Source organism: Chionomys nivalis, chromosome 22 (genome assembly GCF_950005125.1).
Source record: "Chionomys nivalis chromosome 22, mChiNiv1.1, whole genome shotgun sequence".
Lineage (NCBI taxonomy): Eukaryota > Metazoa > Chordata > Mammalia > Rodentia > Cricetidae > Chionomys > Chionomys nivalis.
In genome coordinates, this window is record NC_080107.1 from 13,643,486 (window position 1) to 13,662,974 (window position 19,489).

A 19,489-nucleotide genomic window follows, 5' to 3' on the forward strand; every position below is an offset into this window, starting at 1 on the left:
AATCCCAGCACTCGGGAGGCAGAGGTAGGCGGATCTTTGTGGGTTCAAGGCCAACCTGATCTACTGGAGCTAGTTCTAGGACAGGTACCAAAGCTACAGAGAAACCCTGTCTTAAAAAAAAAAAAACAAAAAACAAATAGGGGTATATATTTTATAAAAGAATGCAGTTAAAATTCAATTTTTACGTTTTTCTTCGTCCCGTGGCAAACCCTTCTTGCTAGCTCACTACAGACTCAGTCCAAGCCTGTCTTAAGACAAGAACTACGAACCCCAGAATGCCCTGCTCCATGTTTGTCCGCGAGAATTCCTCAGGCCGATTTTAAGCAATCGTTGCACGGAGAGCCTTCGCCACCAGCCAATCAGAAGGCGAGTTGACTGGCGGGTAGCGGCGGTCCAGAGTTTGAAATCGAAACTCTGCGCGGTGGAGGAACGGCTTGCTGGTTCCTGCTCGACGTGTCCGGTCTGCTGAAGACGGTGGCGTTTCTGGCCGCCCAGGTCGGGGAGCCTGCCGAAGGGCTGCGGGGCTCGCCGCTCGCGCGCGGTGAGGGAAGGTCGGCTTGGGTCTGCCGGCGTTTGTCCGCCGCGCCTGGAACTCGGGGTCTGGGCTGTTAGCCCCGGGGTTCGGGTTGCGTCATCCGGCGGTCACCGGGCCGCCCCGCCCCCTTCCCCGCCCCCGCTGGCAGGGAGTTAGTGGGGTCCTGCTGGCGGCGGGGGTCTCGTGCAGAAAACCCAGACCGTCGGTCCCCCTGCTTCTTAGGGTCTTCTTGCCTGCGATCGGGTCCTTAGGAGGAGAAGTTGACTTGGGTTCTGTTAAAAAAAAAATGACTTGGAAGATTCATACAACATTTGGATAATATTTCCTCTCCTCCCCACGCACACACCTCCCTTCATGCTGCTGCTCTCAGAATGGCTTTCACCACAGTTCGGCCCAAGTGGCTGGAACTACCCTGTTGCTAGCTACTGGGACTATTGATATTTTGTTCTGTTTTTTAAACACAGGGTCTGCCCTGGAGCTCTCTGTTGACCAGGCTAGCCTTGAACTCACAGATATCCTCCTGCCTCTGCGTCTTTGTTGCAGACGGGGCTAAAGGGGTACACCACCATGCCCTGCTGTTTTTAATTTATTTAGACAAGGTATTTCAGGCTGGACGTGGATTTTGCTGAGGATTGACCTTTAAATACTGATCTGCCTGCCCCCCGTTATGCTGTAGCAAGGCCAAACTGCGGGTATATACTTGGTTAGAATACGTGGCTTATTTGGTGTCCATTACAGTTACATGTGTGCTCTGTTTTGCAGCATCGGACACGATGTTCGAAGACGAACTGATCCTCTTGAATCAGAGCATAAATGAATTTGGAGATGAGTTCAGAAACGGCCTCACTGGAAATCCTAGCCAGATTCTGGGGCTCAGAGATGCCTTCAAGGACTCCCTTAGAGTGCTTTCAGGTACTGCCCTTACCTCCCAACCTGCTCCCCTGGCTGTTCTTCCTACTGATAGACTTCAGCGGAATTGAGACTTCTGTGGCGATTTGTCTTTCAGAAAAGCTGTCTTTGAAACTGAAGGAAGAAGAAAAGATGGTTGAGATGTTTCTGGAATATCAAAACCGTACGTGCAGATCTGTACAGGCAGGAGGAACATTGTATACATAATAAATAAATAAATAAATCATAATGAAAAAAAGAATCATTGTTAAAAAAAGTTGGGCAGCGGTGGCACACACCTTTAATCCCAGCATTCGGGAGGCAGAGGCAGGCGGATCTGTGTGAGTTCGAGACCAGCCTGGTCTACAAGAGCTAGTTCCAAAGCTACAGAGAAACCCTGTCTCAGAAAACAAAAAACAGTAGTGGTAGAGTTGACCCAGAGGCACCTACCTATATTATTTGGAGGACTGTCACAGGAGCTTTGAAAGTTCAAGGCCAGTTTCAGCAATTCAGTAAGACCCTAACTCAGGATAAAAACTTTAAAAGTGCTTGGGGGTATAGTTTGGGGGAGGGTATGGAGTGATTGGTTTAACGTTTTTGAGGGTCTGGGTTTAATCCCCAGTAAAATAAAAAAGAGGGTTACTTAATTTATATAACATGTTTTGCCAGTGCCTGCTCATATGATACATTTTCCTAATTATTTTTATTATATCTAATCATATTTTCTTTTAGTGGATTGTTTTTAATATATATTTTTAAATATGTATTTGTTTTTGTTTTATGTGTATGGGTATTTCCTGCATGTATTAAATGTATAATACATTCATTCAGTTCCCTTGTAGGCCCGAAGGGGGCATCAAATCCTCTGGAAAAAGAGTTACAAATGGTTGTTAGCCTCCATGAAGCCTGAACCCAGGTCTTCTGCAAAAGCATGAGTGCCCTTAATCACTGAGCCAGCTTTCTAAGCCCCTGGATTGATTTCTCTCTGTTTGAGAGTTTTGTATAATGTGTTTTGGTCATATTCATCCTTCCCCTCCCCACAACTTCTCAGATTCACAAGTTCTCTCCCCCACACACCCCCAACTTTTTTTTCCCAAGCCTTCGAGTTTAATTTGTGCTGCCCAAATACTCTTGGCTGTGTAACTTTCTCTGTAGTGAAGGGTGACCTGACCCTCCTGCCTCTGACTCTTGAGCGCTAGGATTGGAAGTGTGCACCATCACACCCAGTTTATGGGGTGCCAGGGATCAATGTATGTACCATGGTTCATGTCAGAGGTAAGAAGTCAATTTACAGGAATTAGCTCCTTTGTCGTCATGTGGGACTGAAGTCAACTCAACAGGCCTGGCAGCGAGCGCCATTACCTGCTGAGTCCTCTCATTGGTGCTGACTGTTTTACATAAAGCTAGCTGTGAGTGGAGGAGACACAGCAGTGTCTGCTGTGTTTTTGTCTCAGGGTTATGCTGACTTCGTCAGGTTTGCCAATCTTATCACCGTTTTCTCCTGTCTTTAGTGCACTCCAGAAAAGCTTGCAAAGCATTAGAATTAGCTCTTCCTGCAAAGACTGTGAAAAGCTGTCTGGTAGAGCTGAACTATCTTCTGTGGTGGGCTCTTCTCTTAGAACTGCTGGGGTCATGAGCTTCTCATTTCCTGGTTTGTGAATTAATTCAGTTTTCTCAATTTTAAAAGCATTTTTTAAATTTTATTTTAAAGACAACTAATGAAGCAGATTCTCTTTTAACATTTATGATTTTTGAGTCACTAAATATGTTTATCCATCAAAGTACTTTTTATTCTAGGGAGATCGAAGCCAAAGGATTATGCGTCTGGGGCCAGCCAGCCTTTGCTACATGGTCAGTTTGAGGCCAGCCTAAGTTTACATAGGCTCTGTCTTCAAAACGAAGTACAAAAGGAATGTATTAATCTTCGGAAAGCCAGTGATTTTTGTGTTTTTCTTAGTTATGTGTCAGAGAGTAGGCTGTGTGCATGTTAAATGCCGTGTGTTTGTTGCAGAGCTTCGTAAGCAGAACAAGCTCATTGAAGAAAAGAAAGATAACCTGCTAAAGATGATCAGTGAAGTAAAAAACAAGAAGCAAGAATTGGAAGGGCTGACAGCAAATATCCAGGACCTTAAGGAAGAATATTGTAGGAAGAAGGAAAGTAAGTTTGTGGTTACATTTAAACTAGTCAGCTATACAAAGGCCCTTTCTGTAAAATCTTTCATATTCAAATAAATGCTTTATTTAGGAGGGAAATGTACTGCCTACAAACTCCAAATCTCTGCGTTAATGCTTTCTTTGACAGTTCTCATCCAAGACTAGACTGTGAACTTGTACTTCTCATCTGCTGTCTCTTAGTTAGACTTATTTGTTAACCAACATGAAATGAGGCTGAATTCTTGGGAAGCAGCTATGCCTAGGAGAATAAAGTATTTTCCCTTGAAACAATTAGTATTTATTTGTCTAGCCAGTAAACAACAACAATAGTGAAATCTTTTTCTAGGCTAGGTATACGTTCCAATAATAAAAATAATAATGGAGTCTTTCCCTAGACTAGTCATACAAGTTCCTGGCCTGATTACCCATATCTCAAGCAATCCTTTTTTCTTTCATATCTTGTTATTTGTTAGTTGGAAGCTGAATAAATATAAACAGATTGCTATACCTGGTGTAACTTTTTAGTAGTTTTCAAGTTTCTTAATGTTAATTCAGTAAGCCTTAAATTGAGAATTACCTGAAATATTGAACACTTTGAATTGTAGCAATTTCCAATGCTAACAAAGCTAACGGAGAGAGATTGAAACGGCTGCAGATATCCGCGGACATGTATAGAGATCACCTTGAACTAGAAATTAGAAAGATTCATGGTAAGTTTATTGTAACTGGTCTATAGAAGATTAGAAAAGGGTTATCTAAAGAAGAAAAGAATCTAAGAGATATTTTTAACTAAACTAGTAAACATATCATTAGGTTTTTAGGAAATAGGCCAGTGTCTGCCTCTAATCTAAATATGACTATTGTTTTCTTTAGCTAGGATTCTGATGAAAGCAGTTTGACATGATTGTCAAAACAAACAACAGAAGGCATGCAAATGTTTGCTGTTTGGTTTTCCCTGGCGTTCACTTCATCTCCAGTTGCCTTAAGAAAGGCTATTTGAGAATGCTGGTGAAATTACTCCTTCCATCAATGTAGCATGATTTATTCTATTTTTTGTCAATTGGATTGCTATGAGTGATTGGATTGTACCTGTTTGCTAGTTTTAGAAATAGTGCATAGACTTTAATCACGAAATTCCCCTAAAAGGGGGGAATTACTATATTAAAAAGCACATAAATATTTTTATAGCTATTATATACATATGTGTTAATTGGTTATAAGTTAGTATTTGGGGCCTTCCCAAGATCACAGTGAGTCTTGGTAAGTCACTGAGGGTACTCAGTCTATGTACTGGTCTTCCTCAATTCACAGGGAATATGTTTTAAGACATGTATGGGCTGGATGGTGGTGGCACATGCCTTTAATCCCAGCACTCGGGAGGCAGAGGCTGGAGGGTCTCTGAGTTCAAGGCCAACCTGGTCTACAAAGAGAGTTCCAGGACAGCCAGAGCTAAACAGTGAAACCCTATCTTGAAAAAAAAAATTTTTTAAAAAGACATGTAGTAGATGCCTGAACCAGTTAGTTGTGAACCCTGTGTATATTTCCCCTGGATGTGAATACTTAACATAGATAAGAATTTATATTTTATTTATTTATTGCATTTTAAAGTCATTTATTTTGTGTATACATATGTGCCATTGCGCTCTTTGGAGATCGGAGAATAGCTTGGGAGAATGAGTTCTTTCTCGTGTGTGTTCTGGGGATTGAAATTCAGGTCATCAGGCTTAGTGGCAAGTGTCCTCCCTGATGAGCCGTCTCTCAACAGCCTCTTTCCCCCTTAGTTGTTTTATCTATCTATCTATCTATCTATCTATCTATCTATCTATCTATCTATCTATCTATCTATTTACAGTCTCTGTGATTATAATGGTGGGAAGGGCATAGTGTGTGTTTGGAACCAAGTAGCATCCTTTGCTATAAACTGGTAAAAGTAAAGTGTTTACCTGACTTATGCAGATCATCTGAACCAGAGGAGTGAGTGATAACCTGCTGTCTTTCAGAAGAGAGCAGCAGAATTGAAATAAATAAAAGGGTGACAAGCTGGTGTCCACTAGAGAACCGATAGATGGCTTGGTGCCCTGCAGGGGGACGCACCAACCCACAAATGGGCACAGAAGTCTCTTTGCTTGTTGGTGACTCTGAGAGTAAACCCAGGTTAAACCCTTCATTTAGTTTAGCTGAGTATATCACTAAATTTTCTTTGGCATTAACATTCTAAAATCTGGTGTGCTGACAGTGACTTCGTTTTGAAGTTGGATGTAAGATAAGTCTTCTCTAAGTTTCTGAAGCTTTCCTTTTATAACTCAGAATTTTAAATAAGATTGCTTAATTTTTTTATGCTATAGAAGAAACTAAAATATGTGTGAATTTATACGTTGTAGCAGCCAGGCATTTACTTCTTTGGAAGCATATCAAGGTATTTTTGGATAGTAAAGTAACTAGAAAAATGCAAAATAAATTCATTTAACAATATGGGTTTTATTGTAGTATTGTATGTGTAGCATAAAACTAAGCTTTTTTTTTTTTTTTTTTTTTTTTTTTTTTTTTTTTTGGTTTTTCAAGACAGGGTTTCTCTGTAGCTTTGGAGCCTATCCTGGAAGTAGCTCTTGTAGACCAGGTTGGCCTCGAACTCACAGAGATCCACCTGCCTCTGCCTTCCAAGTTCTGGGATTAAAAGTGTGCACCACCACTGCCCAGCTAAACTGTTAACCAAGTACATTCATACATTAATTACATCTGAAGTGTTGTGTGACCAACACTAACCACCGTGGATTTCTGTATCTTTTTATTACCCCAAGCAGAAATTTTTAAAAGCTCTCAGTAACCTTGACTTTATTTTTTGGTTTTCATGAATTTATCTTATCTGTTGTAACTATTTTATATAGTTGAATTGTACAATATTTGTTCCTTTGCATCTTAGCTTTGTATTTCCAAGGTTTTTCCATCTTGTAGTTATGTATGAGAAGTTCATTCCTTTTTATGTCTGGGAAACGTATGTATGTGTATGTTGCACGTGTGCATGTAGTGTACACATACACAGTGTTGTGTTTAACTGTTCCCCTGCAAGGGGAAGGAGCTGACACTGATTGTTTCCCCTTCTGGTTACAGTGATCTTAAATCTCTTAAAAGCTTAAATCTCTGCTTTTGTGTTTTCAAGTTTTTAGAGTTTTTAAAAGTGTATTCTGTGCATTCAAGCTTTAGTGGGTATTTGATTTACAAATATTTCCCATAATTTTGTGAGTTTCATTTTCTTGATAATATCTTTTGAAGGAAAAAAAAGGTTAATGTCCACCTCTTCTGTTCTTCCTTTGTTGTCTGCTTTTAATGTCATTTAGACTAATTTGTAAGTTCTGTGTTTGGAGATACTGGTTAAGTGAACACACGACAGTGTTCATACTGATCAAAGAAGTGTTTGTGTGTGTGTGTGTGTGTAAGTTTATCTCCACTGAGAGCCTTGGCATTCTAAGAATTCTCATATTAAATGGTTTACTCTCTTCAGGTGATAAATTGCAGTTTATATTCACTGGTATTGACCCTAAGAAGCCTGAGAGACCATTTATGTTTTCCCTGCGCCTAAATGAAGCCAGGGATTATGAAGGTATGTATTCCCATCTTTCTCTTTTGTTTCAGATCACTGCCCTCAACTGTTGTTTGATTCATAATGTAAGGAAACCACTGTTTGCACAAGCTGTCTCCTTTTCAGTGTTTCTTCTTGAGGTCCAGTCCTCTAAAGGATGTTAGAGTAGTTTTGCCATGTAGATGTATTTAGGGACCAAAGCTCTTTATATTTTATATGTAAATTTGATTGCCCTTGCAGATAATTAAAGCTGAAACTGTGACTGGCAGTATGAATAGTTTAGTCATTGCCACTTTGTGCAAAATAATCAAAATGTGGTCATTTATTTGCTCCAAATATTTTCTTTAAAGGCTGTTTCATCCCCAACACAGGTTAGTAACTGGTTCTGCAGCAGGTCAGAGAACCTTTAGTTTATAGGGAATGTGTGTGTGATCGCTAACAGCGTGAACACTAAGCAGGTACAAGTATGTTTGTGTCGTCTTAATTCTAGTCCTTGAATTTGTTGGTGTTCATAAAAATGATTCTCACCTGCAGTATCATTTTAAAGCTTGTGTAGCTGGCAGATAGATGCCCAGGGTGCTCCGAGGCTCCGAGGCTCTGTCATCCTAGAGACTCTTCATCCACAAAATATTTGAAGATTTTCTCTTTAGTAATTGTATTTTAATCAAACAAGTACTAGATATCAAAGAGCAAACTCCCAAACCCTCTTTCCTAGTTTTTCGATTTTCTCTAAATTGTGTATTATTGGTACATAGGCTGTTTGGATGTTAGTGTTGTTACCATGAGCGCGTGCTGTGAGTCATTATCGTGATTGTGTTGATTGAGGCAGGAAGACCTTAAGGTGCGTGGTATGGAGCTGAGCAGGAGCACGCATGCATCAGTACCTCATCACTCTGTGCTTCCTGATTGTGGGGATCAGGTGGCCAGCTGCTGCACGCTTCTGCTGCCCTGACACCCCCACCATGGTTGATTGACCTTTGAACTGTGAGCTGGAATAAGGCCTTTCTCTGTTTTATCAGAGTATCATAGAACAGGAAAGACAACTTAAAGACCCTCACAGTGTTTGATAGTATATTAAATTAAAGCTCCCAGAATGAATTTTGAACCAAGTCCTCTGCTCCTCTGTTATGGTCCTGTCCATGCAAACTCTACAGAGAGCTAATGTGGCCAAGTCCTTCCTCCCGAACAAAGGAGATGATTGAGGTAGAAAGAGTGGGATTGTTCTTTTGGCAGCTCTCACTGGAGATTTGCTCTAGTCTACGTGTGCAGCTGACACAAGGCTCTTTGTACCTTGTAGCTTTTGCCTCATTTAGTTAGTGGACTCTGTAAATGCCACTCTTGGAACAGTTGCTGTGTGAAAATCTTGAATATTTCTTTCAAAAATCATAAATTATTGAGAATTGGCATTAAGGCCAGGTATGTGGGCTCTTGTCTTCAATTCCAGCACTTAAGAGGCAGAAGCAGATGGATCTACATAGAGTTCCAGGCCAGCCACACCTATATAGAGAGACCTTGCTTCAAAAAAAGAGAGATAAAAAGGATTGGCATTAAAAGTGTTTTTTTTTTCTTTCATATTGTGGCAAGAAACGTAGAAGTCAAACTGAAGGTTTGCACAGAAAATGACTTCTAATAGTTAAAACAAAATGTGTGTGAAAGACGGCGGAAGGAGCACGGAGTGTCCCCCGGCCCTCGATCCTCTGTGCCATGCCCGCATTTAAGGTGGGACCGAGTCTCACAGTTTGAGTCCATAGGGATTAAGAAAGGAAAGGACTAAGAGATAACTATGAAACTCAAGTGTGGTAGTTTCTGCCCAGCATTTCAGTAAAGTGTAATTGTCGTTGAGACCAGCTTAGAGCCTATGTTAGAAGCACTTCTCCACGGTATAGAGAGCCCCTCATTTAAAGTGCCTTCTTGTCTCTTCCAGTGTCCGACTGTTCACCTCCTCTTGAGTGCCTAGCAGAATTTCAGGAGAAGGTCAGGAAGACTAACAATTTTTCAGCGTTTCTTGCTAATGTTCGGAAAGCTTTTATAGCCACGGTTCATAATTGATGTAGAAATAGTAGGTTTGTTCTGCTTTGTTATTGTATATATATGTACCCTAAAAGAATTTTTGTCTTTTGCCCCTCTGGTTCTTCAGTGTTTTTGTGTGGTATGAAGGAAACTAGAATAAATCATCCCAAAAACATGTTCTTTGACATAACACCTGTGGGCTAAAACCAGTTAAACAGCAGCAGAGTTAGAAACGGCTGTGCCCTCCCTGAATTTGCCTAAACACGGGACCTAAAATGATAAGGTGTCTAGCCTCATACCCACAAAGAAAGATGGAAGTTAACCGCAAAAGAGATCGCTTACCTCTTCAGACATGTCACTGGAGAGATGGACAAGCTAGCTTCAAATACTTATTCCTGTAAACTTATTCTCCACAATTCCCCAAACTTTGGAAGCCAAAAGTCCGACTTGTCATGTTTGTCAAATCTATCTCTTCTCTGTTGAAGATGCTGCACAAACGTGAGGCTGAACCTGTTTGGTGCTCTTTTATTTGGGGTCTCCTGTACAGTATTGCATGCGTGTACTAATAAACGTGATAGTTTTCTCTCTGAACCAGTCTTTGTCTCTTCACTATGAATTTATGAGGGCCGAAGGGAAATGGTTTCCTCCCTCACAGGTATATTTCTGCAATTATTTTCATTAAAATTTTAGAGGGAGATTGATAAGTAAAACATGCCCTTTAAAAGTGAGACAAAAATTGATGAGCTAACTCACTAGTACCTGCGTCCAAGCCTGATGACCCAGGGTTAATCCCATGACCCACATATTAGGAGGGAAAGGACTCCCCACAATTGTTCTCCGACTTCCACCCGTGCCACGGTATGTGTGCCTGCTTGCATGCACACAACTGAAAAGTTTTTAAATGAAATATATATCCGTAGAATTCATTCATCTTTGTAAGTTAAACACACGAAGAGGTTAGCAACAATAATACATTTTGGTCCTTTAGAAGAACAAAAACAATACATCACATAATTACAGGAGGTTCACTGGGTCGGCTTGCGTGGTTGGAGACGAGTGGTTCAAGAGTGGTGTGCATACAGGAGATGCCAAGAACCCAGTAGCTCTTTAGGCCGTGAAACTTGAAGCCCCAGAAGACAGGAGACCAATGATACAGTGCCAGTCTCAGGCTGACGGCTGGGACACTGGAGAGTAACTGGTGTGAGTCTCCATTGAGAGGTTAGTGGCCGTGGGCAGTGACAGCAGCAGCGTTAGATTTAGGGAGGGTGGCACTGCACTCCTTTCCTACCTTTGTTCCGTCTGGGTCCCTACAGTGGTGCTAGCTGCCCCTATTCAAAGCAAGCCATCCTCTTGGGAAATGCCCTAGCCTAATGTACCATCTCCCCTTAGGCGTCTCTGAATCCATGTTGCCAATCAAATGAGTCATCTGTAGTAACTACCAGCAAAATCAATTGTAATAGCGACAAGTCATTATTAAGAATTACTCAAACACAACACTGAAATATTCTAATAGTGGATGACGTCTAAGCTAGCTCTCCGTCGACTAATGTGGGCAGTATGTTCGTGTGAATATGCTGAGCAAGAGCGGCTCACCTGATGTCACATTGTGGTGCCACATTTTGTCACACTCCACCACTCAGTATACAGTTTAAAAATGTAGGACTTTTTATTTCTAGAATTTTCCATTTAATGTTTTTAGACTGTTGACCGTGGATGATTGACACTGCAGAAAGTAAAACCGCAGTAAGATTATTTTAACAGTACAGTGAGCCAACTCCAGTGTTGACATTTGTGGACCTAGTTCAAGCATCTAGTAAGCAGTTTCTTCTAGACTGGATGGCATAGAGTGGGGGCCCAACAATTTCAGCTTCATCTCAGTCCTTAAACCAACTTGGTGGTAAAAGGAATAAAGTATATGCATTGGATTAAGCTAGTTCCCTTTATTGTAACAGGCACCCCCAGACCCTAGGCCCCCAAACCTTAACACCATGTTCTGGGAAAGTCCCCAAATGTACTAACCTTGCCTTTTGGCTTTTTTTTTTTTTTTTTTTTTTTTTTTTTTTTTTTTTTTGAGACAGGATTTCCTTGTGTAGCTTTGGTGCCTGTTCTGGAGCCAGCTTTTGTAGACCAGGCTGGCCTTGAACTCACAGAGATCCCACAGCCTCTGCCTCCCTGGGATTAAAGGCGTGCGCCACCACTGCCCGACTGGTGCTTTTAGCTTCTTTAGTTCTGCTTCTGGCAAACTTTTCTTGCTTCCTGAGATGTGTTAACTCAGGTTGTAATGTCTGTGCTTAAAAGCCTGCACTGAGAAAGTCTCGGGACTGCACTTGGGTCACTGGCTGCCAAATATATATATATTTTGGTTTTTCGAGGCAGGGTTTCTCTGTAGCTTTGGTGCCTGTCCCGGAACTAGCTCTTGTAGACCAGGCTGGCCTCGAACTCACAGAGATCCGCCTGCCTCTGCCTCCTGAGTGCTGGGATTAAAGGCGTGCGCCACCACCGCCCGGCTTATACATATTTATTTTACATTCCAGCAGCGATTTCCCCTCCGTCCTCTCCCCCCAGTTTCTCCCCCCACCCCCTTCAGTTTCCACCCCTCGAAGCCACTCCTCCTCCCTTCTGTTTAGGAAAGGATAGGTCTCCCAGAGTATCAACAAACATGATATATCAAGTTGCAGTAAGACGAAGCACCTTCCAGTGTGTTAAGACTGGGCAAGGCAACCTAGTATGGGGAGTAGGGCCCCAAAGGCCGGTAAAAGAGTCAGGGACATCTCCTGCTTCCACTGTTAGGAGTCCCGCAAGAGGACCAAGCTACACAACTGTAACATATATGCAGAGTGCCCAGGTCATTCCCATGATGGCCTGGGGAAAAGGTGTTAATTCAGTCTACCTGACAGAGCAGCCATAGTTGTGGACGTGACCTAAATCCCACTACCTAGGAAACGGAATGCTAATGAATTTCCCCCACCAGTTTACGTTTTGGTATAAAAGCTGTTTGGAGAATAAACGTGGGTAAATTTTTAGGATGTGAACTCAGGATTTCATGAGGGATCACTGAGAACTCCCAATAAAATGATGTGAGTTGTGTCTTTATTCTCACGCCTCCCCGCTGGTCCGAGAGATAATTTATGTCGAGGCCGGACCTCGACAAAAGGAGGGCACAGGAAAATGAGAGGATTTTAATGAATGCAAATATAGATGCTTTGGAAGCATATTTTTGGCAGAGAAGATGCGTGTCTCCATCAACATCCTAATTCTCATTCCCTAGAGTGTGTGATCTCCATTCTCTGCAAGCGGCTGGCTACTGTAACACATCCATTAAGTACTGTTGCCCTTGAGGGAGTTTGCTTTCTTTCTCAAGCTTCTTATTAAATGTATTTGAGGAAGCTGCATACATGTCCCTTTTCAGCCTGTAATCTCGGAACTTGGGAGGTGGAGTCAGAGGCAGGCAGATCTCTACAAGTTCAAGGCCAGCCTGTGGTCTGCATAGTGAGTTCCAAATAAACCAGAGCTGGGTAGTAGGATCCTGTCTCAACACACAGACACACACACACACACACACACACCACATATACACACACCCCTCAGCGCACCACACCATACAACAACAAACATTCTATTTTGATGGGCAATGCTGGGTTCCACTTTCTGCTCCAGCTGAGTTCTTATTGGCATTAGAGTTCCTTCAGTAGGAATTGCATAGGGTATTTATTGCCTCCACAATGACCCAGTTTCCCAATTGGCAGAAGATGTTCTGCTACAGGAAAGGAGGCGTGAAATCCCACACACCACCTTCTTCCTTGCCTTCCTGTTTGCTTTTCCTCAGTTCCCAAGCCATTCCTGGCTTGTATTTGACCTCACTCCGAGAGCTGTTGGGGGTGGGCAGGGGCTGGGAAGTTGCTATCTCAGAAGGTCATGGCTCTGGCTGAAACTTCATTCTGCCCTGAGATCCTCTTAGGGTCTCACTCCCAGCCACCCCCCTACCCCCCAGCCTGTTGGGAGCAGTGAACCCCCAGATCCTGAATTTCTTTTAAACAACTTGTTTCCTCTGCTCTGAGACAGCCTGCAGCTGCTCTGAGCACGAGATCCTCAGGAGTTCCTGATGGCAGGAGAGTGGTTTCTGGTGGGTTTGGCTAGGGCGTGGCTATCAGTTAAGGATCCCTATGTAAGTGGCTCTGGTATGCAATAAAGGGGGCATTCTTGGGGCATTCTTGTTTCAAGGATGACCCGTGTCTCTGTCTGTCTTTTTTTTGTGTGTGTGTTTCAATCTTCAGCCCCTTACCCAGTTCATGAACTGTGTGGTAGCGCATAGAGCACAAACGGACGCGGTGCGTTGCACCAGCCCAGTGGACTTTGGAGCCTGGCTCCTGATCCTTTATTCTGCTTCCCAACCCGTGTCTATCATATTGTATCCTGCTTCTCTGTCACAACTAGATTTGGCTTTGGTCTGTGTTCTTTCTTATTTCCCAGGCTTTGCTTGACCCCTCATAGGCCTGCTGGTTCTCGTCACCACTCAAAGCTAAAGAAAAGAGGCACCTAAATCTTAATTATTGTGTACTCCCAGTTAATGATGTCACTTCGGGCAAGTGACTGAAGTCACTCTGGATAACCATCTCTGTTTTGTCATGAGTGGGTTGGCTCTAGGGTCTTATATTTTAGGAATTCTAGGAACCCATAAACTTCTGTGCTTCATTCAATCCAACTGTCTTTTATTTAATCCTTTTTGAGCTAATACCTCTGAGCACCAAGTACTGTGGAATGCAGGCAGGTCTCTACCACCACTGCATAAGGAAAACTCGCAAAGATGATAACTGTGCCTCTTTATTCGCAGCACATCATTTACAGAACACGTAAGGCCCCCCAGGTGTCCAGTCTTGTTTTATGACTGCGTGGCTGCGTTCCCAGCCTTTGCAGGCAGCTCCTCCACATAGGCAGCAGGAAAATGGCCTTTCTTCCCATTCAAAGAGCCGAACCACCATCCTTCTTCCTTCTTCTCATGTAGGGTCACAATGTCTCCTGTGAGGACACACACTGAGTTAGACCGATGGTTCTGGGCAGCCTGAGCACATGCCACACAAAGTTGGTAAGAGCTTTGAAGAACAGTTCCATACCCAAGAAACTGCTTAGTAACATTGCTTTCTGCATTTGATTCGGATGAAGCACAGTTTGCTGAGTGCTGTGCATGAGAGGCTGAGAATGCTAAAGAGGGTGAAATAATGAATTACGGAGTGATGTTTAAGGATTTGCATAAAATCAGAATTGTGGTAGAATCGCACAGCTGGCTTCTCCTTTTATGTGCAGTGAACGGGTGGTCAGCAAACTTGCTGACCATGCCTTAAGGGTTATACATATTGGTGGCCATGAGAGTTGAGACTATTTCATTGGAAGTGTGTCTCTATTAATAATCTTTCTTGAAATTGTGATAACTCCCTGTGTCACATTTGGCTTCAGTCTTTCTGCAGTTTCACGTAGAAATCTAGCCTCCATTCATTAATTTAGACGACTTTAATAATAAAACATCAATTTGGAGATAATCATTTGAAGGAAATAAGTAAAGCCAAACTCCTAACAGAGTTCTTGTCTAATTTTTGGTTGCCCTTTAAAAAAAGTAACCATGGTCTTAGTAACTGTAAACTTGGTGGGTGGGCAAGCACACTTTAGTTAAGCCTCTGGCTTGAGAGAATTCTTTTTCTCTCTCTGGGCATATTATTGTTTGCTTATGAAGCATCCCCTAACGGTCTGTGCGTTGAAGGTTTAGTGCCCGGACAGTGGTGCTGTTGAGAGAGAATTGGATATTGAGGCTGCTGACTTCATGAATGCGTTCATATTGAATGACCAGTTCAGAGATCTGTTTGCGGGAAGGTCACTGAAGGGCTTGCATTCAAAGGTCAATGCCATCCCATCACGTCCCTCCCCCTCCCTTCTCCTCCCTCCATCCCACCCCCACCCCCCGTCTTGCTAGCTATGGAGGATGGAACAGCTTTCCTCCCTTGACCTCCCCACAGACCTGAAAGACAACCAAACAAACCAAATCCTCGGAAGCCAGGAGCCAAACTGGCCATTTCGTCTCCTCAGCTGTTTTTCTCAGGCATTTTGCCACAGCTTTGAAAAGCCGACTACCAGGCTGCTTCCCACACATCAAGGAAGAAACACCCACTTCCCGGTCCAGCATCTGCTTTTCTTTAGCCCCATCCTCACGGATGTCTCCTTCACTCTTCCCTGCCCAGCCCTGGTCTGGAGGGACAGGTGACGGTACCGTTCTATCTTCCCAATCACGGTTTTCTCTTTCTTCTCACAGGAGCTCATTCTGATTCTGAGTTTCCCTCTCCAAAGAATTTACTCAGGCCAGTAGGTTGTTTGATGAAATTTAAACAAATCTGGTGCCATGTTTCATTGAAAAGAGCTACTTAGACTAAAACGCATAGGTGGCTTTGTAACCAACAGAGAACTGATACAAGTAAGATAATTAATGTAAACTTTGAAACATAAACTTGGGGACCTTTGATTTCTTGGGTAGTCTCTAAGTAATGTGTTTTTTTACTCTCAGAAAAGGGAAGTGATAGCCAGGAGAAATCTGACTGGCCTGTGGTGATTAAATCTGACTGTGGTAACTAGAAAGTTCCCTCCAGCCGGGTAGTGGTGGTACACACACCTTTAATCCCAGCACTCGGAGGCAGAGGCAGGCGGATCTCCGCGAGTTTGAGGCCAGCCTGGTCTACAAAGACAGCAAGGCTGTTATACAGAGCAACTCTGTCTTGAAAAAACAAAGAAAGAAGAGACAAGAAACATGGAATTATTTGCTACAACATCCATCTTGATTTTCTTTTTTGTTCTTTCTCTTTCTTCCTTTCTTTCCTTTTTTTTTTTTTTTTTTTTTGAGACAGGGTTTCTCTGTAGTTTTGGAGCCTGTTCTGGAACTAGCTCTTGTAGGCCAGGGTGGCCTCGAACTCACAGAGATCCTCCTGCCTCTGCCTCCTGAGAGCTTGGATTAAAGGCGTGCGACACCGCTGCCCAACTCTCCATCTTGGTTTTCTATTGCTCTGGAAGCCATGGCCATGGATAATAAGCTTCTCTTATGGCATAATTCTTTTTCATGGGCACATTTCTAGGTCTCTGCCTTAGCTTGGACATCCAACCATAGAGATGTGCAGAAAGTGGAGGCTGGACATTTGTACTTATTTAGGAGTGTTAGTTTATATAGTCTACTGGAAAACACTTCCCTGGGAAATACTCTGACACAAAGGGACCTGATCCTTTAGAGGGGCTCCAGGTTCTTTTCTGAGAAATGGGGAACAAACATTAACCTGGGCACCAATGGACTCAGACTCTAGAACTTTCTGTCATACTAAGGGAGCTATTACTTCACTTTTCTGCAATTCTCCCATCTGAAAAACAAAAAGGTGGAGTTCTGTCTCCAGTGAATCCCCACGAGTGGCATCCTGCCCCAGTATAGCAGTGCTGTTAAGGACATGACTAAGTTCTAAGCTCAAATCCTGCACTGCTCCTGCTTGTGATTTTAGTCTGAGTACGGAACTTTTCTCTGTGACATTCTTCTCAGCTATAAAATAGGAATAAATAATGTCTATCTCAGAGGGTTCTGTGAATAATAATTGAACGATATGCTCCCAACAGTGCCCGACACATACTTTGAAACATGAAATGACCTTGGGTAATTAAGGTTACACAAGCCTTAATTTCATGCACTTTGTCTCTATTCTGAAAACCTCAGCCAGGAACAACTTAACGCTGTCCTTGTAAGACAAATTTTATTCAAAGGAAGCATCTCAACATGAAAAAAAAACAATTAAAATACATGAGAACGAGTCTTACCTTTTTCCAAATTCAGCTCATCATCTTGCCTTGCTTGGAAGGTATACAAGGCCTTGCAAAGATTGTTGCCGACTCGGGACCCAGAGGCTAGAGTTTGGGATGAAGCTGTAGTTACCATGGTGACTCAGTAGGTAAAATGAACATAATCAGAAATTATTTGTTTAACAGTGTGGTGCATAATTTGAATTTTCTGAAAAAAATTTATAATTTTATCTAATATTTCTTCCTTGGTCCAATAAGTATCTATAATATACCCAACATTTATATGAACTGTGCATATCATATAATGAAGACTCAGATTATGCAGGAAATATTAATTCTGGAGGAAAATTACTGTTATTATACTAATAACAATGGCAATTTAAAATTATTTGCTTTCCGTGTGCACATGGTCGATAGCATTCGGTAATGCGTGTGGTAGCTGCATTTTTTCTTTTTAAAACATGCCAACTTTGTCATCCAGGTAGAGAAAGAGAAGAGTTGAGCGTGTGTGTCTCATTAGCCTTTGTTGATTAGGAAACTGTTTCTCAAAAATTTCACTGGTGGCTTTTGAATAGATTGTGTGACCTCAATGCCTTGGGTCTTACTAAAACTCTTTTTTAATAAAACAAATAAACTGGAGAGCTGAGATTGTGAAGTGTAGCTGAGGGTCAATGACCGTGTGTATGTATACATGTGTGCACATGTATATATGTACGTGCACACGTGCATACATAGTTTCTCATGTTATAAAATGATGTTCCCAGCCTGCACTCTTTCGTAAGGCCTTCCTACCTTCCCTTCTACGTTTGTATGCAGAACTACAGATGCTAACAAATTCATCACTCTCGGCTGAGAGGTAATTTCTTTTTAGTAAATATGGGTGAATGTAGCTTAGAAATCATATTTAAATATAGCGATGAACCCCACCCAGAGGACAAGCTCATGATTATTTTGGGCACTGGATTACCTGAAGGTGAAGAACTAGGGCTGTTCTGCCCGCCAGAAGGTGCCTTGCTCACAGTTTTCTCTAATCTCGTCGTCAAAAGCGGCCGGGATATTCTTACATAAGTGTGAGAGTGCTCCTGTGCAAATAGAGTTTATAAAAAGAAAGTCATTTTAAACAACCACGTTATAAATATCCATGTAACACTGTTCTCTGTATGTCAGTTCCTTGGGATTTATGTTTGTTTTTTTTTTTAAATGGGGATGATGCATAAATAATCAAACTATTCTAAGACCCCCCCTCCCCCCGTGTTTAAGCTTTCTTGTTCCAAAGGCAAAGTAGTTTCAGAGTGAGATGATCACTGTATGTTATAGTCTGCATTTCCAATTTGGACCTATATGTCTGGGCCTAATAGAAACGTTCACAGCAATTCTGGAAACCCAAGTTTAATGGGTCCCCAATAAAATGATTGAGACCAATAAAATGATTGAGGAGAACTCATGACTCTCCTCAGAAAGAATACTGTCCCTTCAACACTGGGTGTGTGGTTATTACTTCCCTTTAGAATGTCACAAAACTAGCCACAAGCAGTAGCTGTCTGCGTAACAATTTCCAGAGTGTGGCCCTGCATGGACACCTGTGTGTGTGGTGTTATGTACTGGGTTAAACATTTCCACTGTGCTAAGATGAACCTGATGCTTGCCATACGATCTTACAGTCTAGGTCTGTCGGAATACCAACATTTTAAGTTAGTCGGAGGTTCCACAATAGCACATTGTAAAGCTAAAGTTAAGGTCTGAAGAGAGAGAAATCCCGAGTTCTTCACTTGAGCGACTGAGTCTCATTCCAAAGGACGTGTTTAGTTGGGTTTAGTGCCGGTGTTCTCAACAGAGATAAAAGTAAGTTTATTTTAGTCACCGGAGTAAGAACTGGGGCACAGGTACAGCTTGAAAGTTACGGTGGGTTTTCTGCCTTGACTTTCTGGTAAGCCCTTCCGCCTGGCCAGTCCAGCTAAGCCATCCCAGTGATCTCCGCATTACCTTTTCCTTCCACTTGAAGATGCAGGCGCTACAGGGGTGGCTGGGTTTCGGCCTCTGCTCCAGGTCTGCTAACACTGACGACAGTTTGTAGGAGTTCGCTTGCAAAAGGTCTAGTTTCAAACTGTTCTGTAGATCCCATCGTGTGGTCATGGGAGGAAATGTCAAGAGAACAGGGCACAGCCGGTGAATAAAGGAATCTCAGGATCCCTTCCAAAGGGAAAGAGGTCTAGAAACACACACACTCAGCTCACATATGAATACACACATGAAAAACGCTGAAAGAACAAGACCCTTACCTCTCCAAGAACCCGGATACTACAAAATACTATGAAATCTGTCAATACCACCCGTGTCCCTCTCCACCGAGGTGAAGAGTTTTGTGGGATTTGGCATCCACCATCTGAAGCTTCATGCTTGCTGATAGAGTCCCAAGCTCAGGGGTTAACTCGTCTCTTTACTTCTGTGTGAGCTAGGCTAGTGTGTGAGCAAATGATGCTAATGCGTGTCTAATGCTGGCAACGACAGCAAAA

The 19,489-nt window shown here is 42.5% G+C and overlaps 2 protein-coding genes across 3 annotated transcripts in view; one reads left to right on the forward strand and one right to left on the reverse strand.

Moving 5' to 3' along the window:
• The first annotated feature begins 400 nt into the window (after positions 1–400).
• Spc25 (SPC25 component of NDC80 kinetochore complex) lies at positions 401–9,241 on the forward strand. Its single transcript, XM_057755524.1, has 7 exons — positions 401–495; positions 1,298–1,447; positions 1,542–1,607; positions 3,435–3,581; positions 4,183–4,287; positions 7,077–7,175; positions 9,079–9,241. Exons 2-7 carry the CDS (start codon positions 1,309–1,311, stop codon positions 9,201–9,203), a joined length of 681 nt encoding a protein of 226 aa, XP_057611507.1. The 5' UTR covers positions 401–495; positions 1,298–1,308; the 3' UTR covers positions 9,204–9,241.
• A 4,734-nt stretch (positions 9,242–13,975) lies between these two features.
• Positions 13,976–19,489, reverse strand: part of Nostrin (nitric oxide synthase trafficking) — a 50,587-nt gene continuing 45,073 nt past the window's right edge. For both annotated transcript variants that reach the window (XM_057755220.1, XM_057755221.1), the window contains 4 exons: positions 18,960–19,085; positions 17,944–18,058; positions 16,995–17,081; positions 13,976–14,180 (listed from right to left, as the gene is read on the reverse strand). In XM_057755220.1, the coding sequence (XP_057611203.1) occupies positions 14,044–14,180; positions 16,995–17,081; positions 17,944–18,058; positions 18,960–19,085 (465 nt within the window). In that variant the 3' untranslated portion in view covers positions 13,976–14,043. The remainder of the gene's footprint in view (positions 14,181–16,994; positions 17,082–17,943; positions 18,059–18,959; positions 19,086–19,489) is intronic.

Bases quoted from the DNA above. Each gene is read 5' to 3' on its own strand.
- Spc25 (XM_057755524.1), top strand. From the start codon at position 1,309: ATGTTCGAAGACGAACTGATCCTCTTGAATCAGAGCATAAATGAATTT. The intron at 4,288-7,076 runs GTAAGTTTATTG...TACTCTCTTCAG, and splicing joins AGAAATTAGAAAGATTCATG to GTGATAAATTGCAGTTTATA. The intron at 7,176-9,078 runs GTATGTATTCCC...TGTCTCTTCCAG, and splicing joins TGAAGCCAGGGATTATGAAG to TGTCCGACTGTTCACCTCCT.